At 43.7% G+C, this 15,568-nt stretch overlaps 1 protein-coding gene across 1 annotated transcript in view; it reads left to right on the top strand.

Annotated features, from left to right (window-relative positions):
* The window catches only part of epha4 (EPH receptor A4), a 132,795-nt gene that overhangs the window by 42,908 nt on the left and 74,319 nt on the right, over nt 1-15,568 (top strand). The window contains exon 4 of the mRNA XM_033031115.1: nt 9,854-10,009. Coding sequence (XP_032887006.1) covers nt 9,854-10,009 — 156 coding nt within the window. The remainder of the gene's footprint in view (nt 1-9,853; nt 10,010-15,568) is intronic.

The raw sequence follows: 15,568 nt of genomic DNA, 5'->3' as shown, positions 1-15,568 counted from the left end.
TCAGCCATATTTTTGCCTGGAAATAGTATACCAATGCAGAGGAATTTTATTTGTAGATTTCCAGGGTATTTTATCCTCACCGAAAGGGACGGCAGCATACGTTTGAGAAACAGCAAAACAACCTGCTGGATGTCATGAGGGCCAATGTGCTGGGAAGATTAGTGGTCTCTTCAAAAATCAGATAGAGTTGTTTCAGTCTGCATTGTATGAATCAAAAGATTATCATAGAATTGGAATTTACCTGCTGGCGATATTGGCCAAGGGCCCATTCCCATGGAGCAGCTTCATTCAGAGAACTATGTAAACCTGCCAACAAATATATATACTTATTTAACCCTAAGGTGACAAATCAAAACACTTCAGCTATCAGTTACGAATGACTTACAACAGTATCCTGTAAGTACTTAACCTGTTCAGCTACATCATTTTGCAATACTGACACTCTGAAGAATGGCTTTCATTCATTTTCACCTTTTGAAATGGGCGGAAACTTTCCTCTGAGTGAAGTGAGTATATCAGATCTCAAGATGGCAATTGATTTGTGCCACTCTCTTTAATCAGACTTTACCTTGTACTTAAAGCTTTGCCCTTTACCTGTACACTGTGGACGACTTGATTATAATCGTGTACTGTCCTTTCCATCGACTGCATAACACGCAACAAAAGCTTTTCACTGTACCTCTGTACACGTGACAATAATAAACTAAACCACACCACCAAATTATCTGTGTTGGAAGGAACTGCAGATGCTGGTTTACACTGGTGATAGACACAAAATGCTGGAGTAAGTCAGCAGGTCAGCATCTCTGGAGAAAAGGAATGGGTGACGTTTTGGGTTGAGACCCTTCTTCAGACTGTGCACTGAAGAAGGGTCATGACCCAAAACTTCACCTGACCCTTTTCTCCAGAGATGCTGCCTGACCCGCTGAGTTACTCCAGCATTTTGTGTCTATCTTCACCAAACAACCCAATATCACAGTTTAAGGATAAGGGGGAAATCTTTTAGGACCGAGATGAGAAAAACTTTTTTCACACAGAGAGTGGTGAATCTGTGGAATTCTCTGCCACTGAAGGTAGTTGCGGCCAGTTCATTGGCTATATTTAAGAGGGAGTTAGATGTGGCCCTTGTGGCTAAAGGGATCAGGGGGTTTGGAGAGAAGGCAGGTACAGGATACTGAGTTGGATGATCAGCCATGATCATATTGAATGGCGGTGCAGGCTCGAAAGGCCGAATGGCCTACTCCTGCACCTATTGTCTATGTTTCTATATTTTCAGCATATGTTGGCACTATGTTACTCTTCTCACTTAAAAATAATCCAAGGATGCCATTTACACCGTACACAATGCAGAGTGTGGTGGTTATATGAGGTTACGTATAAAGTCCACTATTGGGTAGATTAGGTGAGTTACTGTCCATAACAAGGAGTACTTAATATTGACATTTGGTGAACAACATATCTCAATGGAAATGTCCTTCATCTAATAGTTATAAATCTTATCCACAGAAACTCCAAATTGTTCAACTAAAAACGTGAAATGTCTACTGATACTGAAGTGTTTGATTTCAAGTACAAGGCATTTTGTTAATATATGAAGGAAAAATGTCTTGTAATTTAATATTATCATCCATTTTATGTTGGGCATCTCTTCATCGCATCCTCAACTGGATGCATATTTGCACTCAGGATTTTGTTGAGGAAATGTTTTCAAGAATTAGTTTTATTGCATCGCCAGCTGAATGCACATTTGCAGCCAGCATTTTTGTTGATCGGAAATATTTTCAGGATTGAGTTTAACTTAACATCAACTAATTATACCGATCAAAATTTGCAAAGAACGTTGCATTAAATTAATGTTCAATCGAAAATTTGTCTGAGGTAATTACATAGTGGAGAAAACATTCCTGATTTGCAGCTGTTCCGAATGATCTGAAATCTCTTCTTTCAATAACTGCACCCCAGCCACGGTTTTGAGCTGAAAGACGAGGTAACAAATCCAGTTAAAAATGAAAATAACATTTTATATTTAAAAATCCCATGACTTGATTCTGCAGGTGGCAGGCATTTGCTTTTACTTAATACCACGGCCTATTGTTCACTTTTAGATTAGCCACAAAACACATGGGGTTTTAAGAATGCTTAGTTTGTCAAAATTGTTTTATGAGTTTGCTTTTGTTGAGTTTCATCTGATTTTCTTGGGATGGCCTTTCCCCTTGCAAGTTGCTGTAGGTTTCTCCACAGAAGAACGCACACTCGTCTGCCTTACCTAATTTGAACACACTTGATAAATGCCTGCATACTTTACTCTCCACACCTAGTTAAAATCATGTCTGTTGATGGAAATTGTGGGCAAATGTTGCCTTTTTATAAATGATTACAGTGGTGACATGTCAGTCTCACTATGATTAATCCCACCTTCTAACATCAAATATAAAATGAATGTTTGCGGCTATAAATAAAGTGAGCACGTTGATTTAAGATCTAAATTGAATGTTTCCTGCTGTTAATGTCTATAGTTAATTAATAGTCTCATGATTGTCAATTTCATTCAAAAAGTTAACAAAAGCCTAACAATCAGTAACGAGTCTCCTGTGTGTAATGTTTAGATATAGTGAGCAACTTTGTGCCATTTTTGTGTTTAATTTTAATTGTGGATGGAGGACAGAAGCAGAATTTTAACGTTGGTGTCAAAATACTGTGGTTCGAAAAGACCATTATTATTAGCTACATCATCAGCCTTTTACTATTTACCCTCTCACATTTGAAGATGGTATCTGAAGAAGACTGGATAGACTCGGCTTGTACTCGCTAGAATTTAGAAGATTGAGGGGGGATCTTATAGAAACTTGCAAAATTCTTAAGGGGTTGGACAGGCTAGATGCAGGAAGATTGTTCCCGATGTTGGGGAAGTCCAGGACAAGGGGTCACAGTTTAAGGATAAAGGGGAAATCCTTTAGGACCGAGATGAGAAAAACATTTTTCACACAGGGAGTGGTGAATCTCTGGAATTCTCAGCCACAGAAGGTAGTTGAGGCCAGTACATTGGCTATATTTGAGAGGGAGTTAGATGTGGCCCTTGTGGCTGAAGGGATCAGGGGGTATGGAGAGAAGGTAGGTACAGGATACTGAGTTGGATGATTAACCATGATCATATTGAATGGCAGTGCAGGCTCGAAGGGCCAAATGTCCTACTCCTGCACCTATCTTCTATGTTTCTATGTATTCTTCAATTTGAAGATAGACACAAAAAGCTGGATTAACTCAGCAGGTCAGGCAGCATCTCTGGAGAAAAGGGATAGGTGACGTGTCGGGTCGAGACCCTTCTTCAGACCCGACCTGACCCGAAACGTCACCTAATCCAGAGATGCTGGCTCAAAGAGCCGAATCGCCTACTCCTGCGCCTATTGTCTAACCCGCTGAGTTAGTTACTCCAGCTTTTTGCGTCCACCTTTGGTTTAAACCAGCATCTGCAATTCCTTCATATATATCCTTCAATCTCAAGATAGACACAAAAAGCTGGAGTAACTCAGCGGGTCAGACAGCATCTCTGGAGAAAAGGAAAAGGTGACGTTTTGGGTCGACTCATCTCTGTTCCGTTAACATAGCTGTGTAAATGTGTGGATGTAATTTAAAAGTATTACTTTCTGCACTCCTGTAATGAATCTCATGAGTTTTTAAGCATTTATGGCCATGGACCGATAGTAGTGCGAACTGCATCGTTGAAAAGTAATTATTCCTATTTTAATAATCCAGCCACGTTACTTAGATCCATCGCAGCTGGTTTTTGAATTTGGGAGTTAAGTGGCTTTTTAAAGATCAGTAAAGCTTAAAAGATGAGAGATAATCCCAAGCAGACCCAGTCAGGTCTTTTAGATATAGATCTATGCTTCCTTTACTTCTCACACTTCTCATTGTTTCAGGAGACAAGTCAATGATTCTCTTGTCACAAGTGTGAGATCAGTGTGGTTCCAGGCAAGTGAGTTATTATTGCACAACATTGTCAATGGGCAGTATTTTATGAAACAATATCACCGGTTGAATTTACGTTAGGTTTTGCTGTGTAAAGGTGCCAAAACAGGAAGGAGACAAGTTTAAACAATATTTCAGTATTTATGCTTCTTTAACTTGATGTGATGAGAGTCTCCAACAGATGTTCCACTGATGGCCAGGATTATATTGGTGAGAATGGAGACACAAAATGTTTGAGTAACTCAGCGGGTCGGGCAGCATCGCTAGAGAAAATGAAGAGGTGATGCTTCGAGTCGAGGCCCTTCTTTAGTCTGAGGGTCAGGGGAAAGGGAAACAAGGGATATAGACGAGAGATTTCGAGAGAGATAGAACAAATGAATGCAAGATATGCAAAAAGCAATGGTGATCAAGGAAAAGCGGAGCTCATAATGGTCCATTGCTGGCTGTGGGCTGGATGATAACGAGTTACACAGACAGTGAAATTCGGTGAAACTAGTGTGATGGCTAAGGTGGGGGGGGAGGGGGGGGGACGGAGAGAGTCCCTTGTTCGGGTTACTCGAAGTTAGGGAAGTCAATATTCATATCGCTGGGGTGTAAGCTGCCCAATGAAAATATGAGGTACTGTTCCTCCAATTTGCGTTTGGCCTCCCTCTGACAATGGAGGAGGCCCAGGACAGAAAGGTCAGTGTCGGAATGGAAAGGGGAGTTAAAGTGTTTGGCAGCCGGGAGGTCACGTGGGCCAAGGCGGACTGAGCATCGGTGTTCAGCGAAACGATCGCCCAGATTCGCCGATATATAGGAGTCCACACCTGGAACAGCAGATACAGTAGATGAGGTTGGAGGAGGTGCAAGTGGACCTCTTCCTCACCTGACCGGACTGTCGGGGTCCCTGGACAGAGTCGAGGGAGGAGGTGTTGGGAACAAGCACAGCCGTGGCTTTCTGGTAACTACCGTTTTCACACAGTATAATGAGTCCACTGGTGTTATGTTGATATAATAATAATAATAATAAATTTTATTTATGGGCGCCTTTCAAGAGTCTCAAGGACACCTTACAAAAATTGAGCATGTAGAGGAAAAACATGTAAGGGGAATGAAATAAATAGTAGAGACATGACTAGTACACAAAGTAAAGACAGAATTCAATACAAAACACAGTATGAGGCAATTAATGCACAGATGAAAAGGGACGGGGACGTAGGGCTAAGGATAGGCAGAGGTGAAGAGATGGGTCTTGAGGCGGGACTGGAAGATGGTGAGGGACACGGAATTGCGGATCAGTTGGGGGAGGGAGTTCCAGAGCCTGGGAGCTGCCCTGGAGAAGGCTCTGTCCCCAAAACTGCGGAGGTTGGACTTGTGGATGGAGAGGAGACCGGCTGATGTGGATCTGAGGGACCGTGAGGGTTGGTAGGGGGAGGGGAGGTCAATGAGATATGTCCTGGCTAGTTTAACGGTATTGCACCAAACCTCATTCAGGAGCCCAGCAGAATGTCAGAAATGTAGCTTCCTCATTCTTTTGGCCTTGATGCTTCCTAAATCTCTCCTGCCCTCAAGCTTTTTAGATTTTCCCATGATATGTGAAGTGACACAGACAGTAGCAACACAGTGAGTACAATGGTGTTCTAGCTATTTCCTTGTTAAATCCACTCGACACAAGTCTTCCCAACTTGATGCACTTGGAGAGAGGAGGGGGTGGAATGGAGTTTAGCGGCTGGACCAGGAGTTGTTTATATAATGCCTATAAGATTGTGCAATGGGTGATTGCAGCAATATTTTTTAGTTGGTTTCCCAATTGCAATTGTCGTCAGACGACAAACACAGATAGGTTATGAAACCTCTGAAACCGAAGATAGGCACGAAACCTCTTCTGCTTCAGAGACATTCTTACCGATAATGGAGACATGGGGGGGGGGACCCTCAGATGCTGGCTTACCAAAAAAATTAGAGTGCTGCAGGAAGTCAGCGGGTCAGACAGCATCTCTGGAAGACATTGTGTTCAAAAGGGAACTGCAGATGCTGGAATATCGAAGGTACACAAAATTGCTGGAGGAACTCAGCGGGTGCAGCAGCATCTATGGAGCGAAGGAAATCTCTGGAAGACATTGACAGGTGACACAAAATGTCAATTCAAGAGAGTTTATTGTCATGTGTCCCAGATAGGACAATAAAATTCTTGCTTGCTGCAGCACAACAGGATATTTTAGGCATAAATACAGATCAGATCAGATCAACTCAGCGGGTGAGGCAGCATCTATGGAGAGAAGGAATTGGCGATGTTTCAGGGTCGAGACCCTTCTTCAGATTGATGTTTGAAGAAGGCTCCTGACCCAAACTGTCGCCCATCCATGTTCTCTAGAGGTGCTATCTGATCCACTGAGTTAATCCAGTACTTTGTGCCCTTTTTTGGTATACCAGCACCTGCAGTTCCATGCGTGCTCAAAACAAGTGAATCCTATCCTAATGGAACAAATCTCACTTTCCAATGCACTGATTTCTGAGTAAATTTCTGTTTGGTTTATTGTCACGTGTACTGAGGTACAGAGAAAAGCTTTTTGTTGCATGCTAACCTGTTAGCAGAAGCACAATACATGATTACAATCAAATCATTTACAGTGTATAGATACACTGGGTGGGTGTTTATGCGTGCTATTTTTATGATATTTATTTTAGTTGTTTATCTTTTTTAAATATTTACCTTGTATGTATCGTTAGCTTTTAGAAATGTTTGAATGGTGCACTGACTGGCTGACATTTTACAATTTTGTTGTACATGGTTCATGTTACAATGACAATAAAGAAACTATTCTATTCTATTCTATTCTATACATGATAAGGGAATAACGTTTAGTGCCAAGCAAAGCCAGCAAAGTCCGAGGGTCATCAAAGAGGTAGATAAGATAGTAGGTGAGAACTGCTCTCTGGTTGTGGTAGGATGAGTCAGTTGCCTGAATCTGAATCAAACCCCATTACAGCACCCATTTTTGGATCGCTTGGGGAACTCGGATAGGCAATGTTTCGGTCTGAAGAATGGTCCCGACCCGAAGCGTCGTGTATACATGTTCTCCAGAGTTGCTGCCTGACCCGCTGAGTTATTGCAGGCACTTTGCGTGCTTTGGGCCTCGGGCCAACATCTCATTGCACTGAGAGAGAGAGAGAGCGAGAGAGAGGGTTATGGTGAAAGGAAATGTAGAAAGTTAAAAGAAAGGACAGAGTGATAGCACAAGGGAATACAATGAGTAATGATCAATGGAATCTGTCATTGAGGAGACCTTGCATGCAAATGTAACGTGTTCAAGTAAAAGCCAGACCATGGAAAAATACAAGATTGAAGCCTCTTTATTAGAATGCATAGGTCGTTCATAAGATGGATGAAATAATGGCACAAGCAGAATTAAATGGCTATTATGTTATATTTCTAACATTGCCGGTGTATGAAGTATCTAGGTGCTTTGAATTTGGCTCATCTCCATGTCTCACTGCCAGCTTCTACTGAAGTGACTAGCCGTGTGACTTTCCCCTTCACCTTGAACTGTAAATGAAACTGATGTCGCCCAACATAGCGTGCTGGTTTGGGGCATGTTTCTTCTCTTTGATTTAAGAGCTTTACTGGTATTTAAAGTTAATCTTGAAAAAAAGAAACTATTTATAGAAGAAAAAAATGTACAACACCAAAAAAACATTCAGAAACTCTTCATACATTCTCAGTGTCTGTACCTTCAATAATATCATACTCAGTCTTGTTTGTATCTGTCTTCAATCAAAACCCCATTGCCACCTATGTGGCCCCTTGGGCTGAAATTCCTTTCTTGGTTTGAGGGGTGTTCCTACTGGACATGGACCCTCAATGTATCGGTATTTAAGGTTGAAATGCCCCTGACTCTCAGTTTGAAGAAGAGTCTCAACCCAAAATGTCACCCATTCCTTCTATCCAGCTGCCTGTCCCGCTGTGTTTCTCTTGCATTTTGTGTCTATCATCGTGGAAAATACTCTGCAGTTGAGTCAATACCTGTGAACACTTGTCACTTGTTCAGTCTTTGGACTTTAGAGAAACTGGCCCTTCACCCCACCAAGTCCCCGTCAACCAGCGATCACCCCGCACGCTAGCACTATCCTACGCACAAGAGACAATTTCCAATTTTATCAAAGCAATCTAACGCACAAACCTGCACATCTTTGGAGTGTGGGAGAAAACCGGAACACCCGAAGAAAATCGACGCGGTCACAGGGAGAACATACAAACTCCGTACAGACAGCGCCTATAATCAGGATCGAACCCAGGTCTCTGGTGTTGTGAGGGAGAAGCTCTCCCGCTGTGCCACTGTGCACAATACTAGTCTGAGGCAGGATCTGAACCTCAACACTCGTAGTTCACCGATGCAGGCAGATCTTTCAAATCACAACATCTGCAGTGTTATTGCTCTGTTCCTGTGGTAAAAAGGAGTGCTCCAATTAGAATGGGAAGGCTTTGGATAAGAAAGCAATCCTTTGTATGCTTGGTATAAACTTGCTTATCAATCAGACCTTCTTTTGTGGATGGAAACCATTAAGATGGGCTGGACACAAAATGCTGGAGTATCGCAGCGGGACAGGCTGCATCTCTGGAGAGAAGGAATGTGCGACGTTTTACATAGAAACATAGAAATTAGGTGCAGGAGCAGGCCATTCGGCCCTTCGAGCCTGCACCGCCATTCAAAATGATCATGGCTGATCATCCAACTCAGTATCCCGTACCTGCCTTCTCTCCATACCCTCTGATCCCCTTAGCCACAAGGGCCACATCTAACTCCCTCTTAAATATAGCCAATGAACTGGCCTCGACTACCCTCTGTGGCAGAGAGTTCCAGAGATTAACCACTCTCTGTGTGAAAAAAGTTCTTCTCATCTCGGTTTTAAAGGATTTCCCCCTTATCCTTAAGCTGTGACCCCTTGTCCTGGACTTAGGGATTTTGTGTCTTATCTTCCGTTAAAACCAGCATCTGCAGTTCCCTCCTACACAAGATTGGCTGGAGTTTGTCCAGTCAATGTAGTCTGGCAATGGGATTCGACCAGAGAAGTTACACATGAGATTTAATCGCATCAAGTTACTTTGCATGCATTATTTTCTTGAGAACTAAGCAGATGAATGATGAGGAATGCATGAGCAACTGTGCCTTTGGTGTTGGAACACAGCTGTTACAATCAGTGCCTGGAATGCTCAATGTTAACAGGACAGTGTGCCTCACACTCTCCACTTGTTTAATCTGACAGGTTTTTTTCTTTGCGCACTTGAGCTATTTTGTTTGTTTTGGCGATTGCGTGGTTTGATGTTGAAGGGCGGCTTTGACCCTTGTACATTATCCTTTGCTGCGGTCATGATAATGTTAGTCAACGGGGTATCCTGAAGCTGCCGAACTGCAATCGAAAGCATCTTTCAACCTCGTACCACAATGGTGGTTCCATAAATCTCAGGCATCTCACTTAGGGATTGGAAAGCAGGCTTTAGGTGAATTGATAGCTTTGGTTAATCTATAAGTGTACCATCAGAAGAAGTTTATCCCGCCAATTAAAACTCTTGATAATTTTCTATCCATGACGGAACATAAGCAACCAAAAAGGATGAGTTTGTAATCTCCATGTGACATGTGTTTTAACTCTTTTTTTTGCAAGTGACGAAAAGAGTGATGACATACAGAGCAGTAGAACTTTTAAACCTGAGACGCAGAAACTGAGGGCGTGTAAATGTTTCGAATTCCAGCTCCTCAATCCTCTGATTATTTACATTAACACTCCATTTCTCTTCCATTAAAAGTCAAGTGTGTTCCCACTGGGGTAAACTTCAAAGAAATGTCACTGGAGGAGGCGATACACAGATTCTACAAGTAATATCTTCCATTCTTTCTTCCAGCTTGTATAATTGGATACTACAAGGCCTTGTCGACTGATCCAAGCTGCACCAAGTGCCCACCCCACAGCTTTTCCACTCGTGAAGCTTCTGCCTACTGCATCTGTGAAGAGGGTTACTTCAGAGCTGAAAACGATCCGTTATCCATGCCGTGTACAAGTGAGTGTCACGTTGGCTTTGAAATGTTGTCCTCCGTGTTTGTCTGCGTGAAATGCCATTAGATCGCCATTTCAGCTGACAACAAGTTGTTTAAGAAGGAACTGCTGATGCTGGAAAATCAAAGGTAGACAAAAATGCTGGAGAAGCTCAGCGGGTGCAGCAGCATCTATGGAGCGAAGGAAATAGACAACGTTTCGGGTCGAAACCCTTCTTCAGACTGAAGAAGACTGAAGAATCTGAAGAAGGGTTTCGGCCCGAAACGTTTCCTTCTTTCCATAGGTGCTGCCTCACCCGCTGAGTTTCTCCAGCATTTTTGTCTACCTTCAGCTGACAACAAAGCAGTTTTAGTTCAGAATGTATGGCAGATCTAACATTAATGTAACCCTGAGCTTTTGGTGTTGATTTACTCCAGTCACTCTGGGCTGTGGGTAATAACTGGGCTCTTGGGTTCTTGACTTTTCTTTAATCACAGTAAGCAGGTAACTCGACATGCAGTCTCCACGTGTTCTCCAGGGACTTCCTGCGCTGCACTAAATAAGTCCCCGATACAACAGTTGGCAGTAGGAACCAATATTAAAGTGGGACAACGATAGACACAAAGTGCTGGATGGGGGAGGGACGGAGAGAGTCCCTTGTAAGATAGATAGATAGATCCTTTATTTGTCATTCGGACCTTACGGTCTGAATGAAATGTCGTTACCTGCAGCCATACATACAATAATAAACAACAGAACAGACAGTAAACACAAATTAACATCCACCACAGTGAGTCCACCAAGCACCTCCTCACTGTGATGGAGGCAAAAATCTTAGGGCTGCAGTCTCTTCCCTCCTCTTCTCCCTCTGTGCTGAGGTGATACCCCACCGGGCGATGGCAAAATCAGTCCCGTGACTCACCGAGCTCCGCGAACGGGCCGGTTCAAACACCGCGGCCCGGGGGTGGTCGAAGCTGCCGCCCTCCGGTCCAGCGGACGCAGCTGTTGACGATGTCGTCCACTGGCCCGTGGCCGAACCCCGGACTCAGGCCGCCGCCGCCACCAGAACGCCGTCTCAGCCACCGGAGCACCGTTCATGCCCCGAGCCGGGTCGCCCTCACGTGAGCGCCGTTCTACCCTAGAGCCAGTCCGCCCCCACGGGAGCGCTGTTGCCCTCGAGCTGGACCGCCCCGACGGGAGCGCCGTTACCCTCGAGCTGGGCTGCCCCCACGGGAGCGCCGTTACCCTCGAGCCAGGCTGCCCCCACGGGAGCGCCGTTACCCTCGAGCTGGGTTGCCCCCACGGGAGCGCAGTTACCCTCGAGCTGGGCTGCCCCCACGGGAGTGCCGATACCTTCGAGCTGGGCTGCCCCCACGGGAGCGCCGATACCTTCGAGCTGGGCTGCCCCCACGGGAGCGCCGTTACCCTCGAGCTGGTCAGTGAGTCATTGGTGTGGAACTGTTCACTTCTCGCTAACTTGTTCCCTCTGCATGCTCGGGTTTCCTCGTGAAACCCAAAAATGGGCTACTAGATTAATTTGGCTGTTATAAATCACCCCGAGTGTAAGTGGGTGGAAGGAGAATTGGGGAGCAGAGAATGGCCACGCGATTCAATACAGGCTATCGGGGAATGTGAGGACATGGGATTGCTCTGGGACCAAGCACAGGCTGGATGGGCCAAATGGCCTCCTTCTCAGAACTCGACAATAAGCCAACCTGTAAAATGCATTCATTAGTTGTGATCATTTGAATTTTCTGTCTCCCTCAATGGAAGTTGAAGCTTCTGGAGGCTCCAAAGAAACCAACACATGAGAGGAGCTGTTTGAATGTTACTGACATGGAGATTTTAAATCAGGGTTAGAGGTTGGAAATAAAGAGCAGTCCAGTGCCAGTTGTTGCTCCTGCAGTAGAGCAACAGGTTTCTAACTTCAGCCAGAGTGAGCACAAAAGAAAATCAAAACTCAGACCACATTTCACCAATGTAAGTTCAAGAAGTTACCTGGAGTCTGGACACTGCTTTATCGTCTCACTAGAGGCGTAATAGATCTATAAAATAATCATGATTTGTGCCGTAATTAAATGCAAACACAAATTTTTATTTTTTGACAAGAAAGGAAATGATAAATATATCGGGCATGATAAATATATTGCAATCGATTAACTTGCTCTCAGCTTATCAAACAATTTTGGAATAAATTACTTGCACTAGACGGTAACAGTTAAAAATGCACTTAATTGGGGTGTATAAAATTATCAGAGGCTGAGATAAGGTGAACAGGCAGGGCTTGTTTTACTAAACACTGAGTTTAATATCCAGGAGGCATGGATTTATATTAATTGGTAGAAGGATTAGATGGGAGACAAGATTTTTTTTCTCCCCTCCAAAAAAGAAAGGTTTTGCATATTTTTTCCCTCTGTGTTTCATGCCCAGAAGGATATTAAAAGCAAGGACATTTGCTGCGCTGAGAAACTACCTGAAGGGCTGTTTTAAGAGTCGAGTCATAACCTACAAGACTTTGAAACAAGAGCAGATAATGGGATTAACCCAGGCAGTGCAATATTGGCTAGCATGGACACACTTGGCTGAATGGCCTCCTTGTCCGCCATTCATTTCTAGTACTGTTAAAGGCAAACTGATTTCTAAATCAGCATACAGAGGTCGCTGGTCAGCGCGGACTCGGTGGGGCGAAGGGCCTGTTTCCGCGCTGTATCTCTAAACTAAACTAGTGTGAATGGGTGATCAATGGTCGGTGTTGACTCGATGGGCCAAAGGGTCTGTTTCCATGCCATATCTCCAAATTAAATTAAAGTAGACTAAACCAAACTAAAGCATTCCTGTGAATATGAATGATAGTGAGCAAGAGAAATATGTTAGATTTTTCTGTTGCTTTCCTGACAGACCCACAAATCACTAATACTAACAGACCTCTTTCAACAGATATGGAAAGTGTTTAGTTTGCTGGAGGCCAGTTTATTCAAACAGTGGTGCTCAAATTACATTACCTGTTAGCAATGGTTACTTAGGCATTCTGCATCATTTATCATTCTCCACGAGAAGCAGATTTACGTTTAATGTTTCAGGTTGGAAAGGAATAACAGATTTGTATCCAAACTTCAGAGACAAAAAAGACATGTGCGTTAGTCCTTGTAGTCAATTTAGCAACAACTAAACTGGCTTTGGGCAGGGGAAAGATCATTTCAACTTGTGTTGCTGCTCTGAGTGAAATGATTACAGAGGTTGGAGAAAGTGAATCGTGGAGAACAGGGTTTGTAGCTAAGGGTAAGGTCACAGATGGTGGAAAGTGGAATAGGAAATAACCCAATATTGGCATATAAGCAAAATATCTAATAATTAATTACCCGAGAAGACGACTTTAGTTTAGTTCAGAGATACAGTGCGGAAACAGGCCCTTCGGCCCACCAAGTCCGTGCCGACCAACGATCCCCGCACACTTACACTATCCTATACACACTACGGGCAGCCTGCAATTATACCAAGTTAATTTTACCTACAAACGTGTAAGTCTTTGGAGTGTGGGATGAAATCAGACATCCCGGAGAAGACCCACGCAGGTCATGGGGAGAACGTATAAACTGCGTACAGACAAGCACCCATAGTCAGGATCGAACCCGGGTCTCTGGCGCTGTAAGGCAGCAACACTACCACTGTGCCACTGTGCTGCCAGTTTTATGCTATCATATATTCTCATCTACTACCTACACACAGTTGGGGCAATTTACAGAGGCCAATTAACCTACAAACTTGCATGTCATTGGGAATATGGGAGGGAACCAAAGCAACTGGAAGAATCCCATGTGGTCATAGAGAGAACGATACGATACGATTTAACCCAGGAGGGAAATTGGTCTGTCAACAGTCACGAAACATAATGAGATGCATGAACCATGAAATCAAAGTGATGGGGAGGGGGGGGGGAGGGGAGGGGGAAAGGGGAGTCAGTCTACCCCACAACAGAAGGTGGCGGAGTTGTAAGTTTGATAGCCACGGGGAAAAAGGAACTCCACCCAGACCACACCCAGGGGTTTAGGATTTCCATTTTAAAGATTCATAAAGATTTATCACGTAATTGCATTGATCACAAGAACCCTTCCCTACCAGTGTTGACCAGATGTAATGATGTCGAAGAGATACTGAAGCCATTCATAACATCAATTCACAAAGCAAGCTTCAAGAGCATGCCTCTCGCCCCCACTATTGAGATGAGACACTGATACAAGGAAACATTCTGATAGAGAAATTCTCTCTTTGCCATCAAAAGCTTGAAACTTTATACCTGGAACTATTTTCTCCTCTACCCCAATTGCTGCTCACATTTACAGTGTCCTGACCAGTCTTCATATTTGACCCTGGTTGAACATGTCTGATGCTATCGTTATTATGGCCAATCTCCGTTGAGGGTGACTGACTAGGAGTTATAATTATTTGCTACAGTTCATAATCCATAGGAGCAGAATTAGGCCATTCGGCCCATCAAGTATACTCCATCATTCAATGGCTGATCTATCATCCCCTCTCAACCCCATTCTCCTGCCTTCAGCCCATAATCCCTGACACCTGTACCAATCAACCTCCGCTTTAAGAATATCCATTGACTTGGCCTCCACGGCCCTCAGTTCCAGCAGCCAACCATTCAAACAGCGGGAAGTAGCTTGCTCAACATTATATGGGGCTGAATCCAAGCTAGGGGGATAATTTTGTACCTAATGACTTGCTATTTACCTTCCGATGTGGCAGCACTATTCCAAATTTCTTATGGCTCAAATTGGCTCTAAATGGCCTTGGGATATCTCAAGATTTTGAAAGGCATTATATAAATGCAAATTTTCCCCATTAAGCCATCTGGAGCTCAATAAAACATTATTTTTAAAGCACATTATACCACATTAAATTGGGATTGATTCCTGGAAGATAACATTTCAAACAATAACACTATTCATCCAAAATAAATCAGAGGGACTTAGTTCCACTCAGCGCTATTTCTACAGCAATAGCTAATGTATTTTTGTTAAATTTATGTTTAGACATTTTAACAGTCATTAATCCATTCAAAATAAGCATAATGTGTGCGATTAAAAATAGTGAATTGAGGATCATTATCTCCAGGTTGTTGGGGCAAGGCAACAAATGAGTGACTTGTTCTGTTTCGTATTGCTCTGTTTCTATTCGTGCTAGATGGCAACATGTCCCGTTGATACCATTTGAAAGCATTCCGTTTTAATCACCCTTAAGTTGTTAGTTCAGCTTAGTTTGGAGATACAGTGGACTTCGGCCCACCGAGTCCATGCCAACCCGCGATCCCCGCACACTAACACTATACCACACACACTAGGGACAATTTACAATGTTACCGAGCCAATTAACCTACAAACCTCTGCGTCTTTGGAGTGTGGGAGGAGTCCGGGGATACCGGAGGAAACCTACGCAGATCGTACAAACTCCGTACAGACAGGCGCCCGTAGTCAGGATCGAACCCGGGATACCGGCGCTGTAAGGCAGCAACTCTAGCGCGGCTCCACCATTCTCTCCCAATGAAGTCCAGTACCAATAAGAACGTCGCAACTTT

This window comes from Amblyraja radiata, chromosome 13 (assembly GCF_010909765.2).
Source record: "Amblyraja radiata isolate CabotCenter1 chromosome 13, sAmbRad1.1.pri, whole genome shotgun sequence".
Classification (NCBI taxonomy): Eukaryota; Metazoa; Chordata; class Chondrichthyes; order Rajiformes; family Rajidae; genus Amblyraja; species Amblyraja radiata.
Note: the sequence above shows the minus strand (reverse complement) of the source record. Positions and strands in the feature narration are given on the sequence as shown.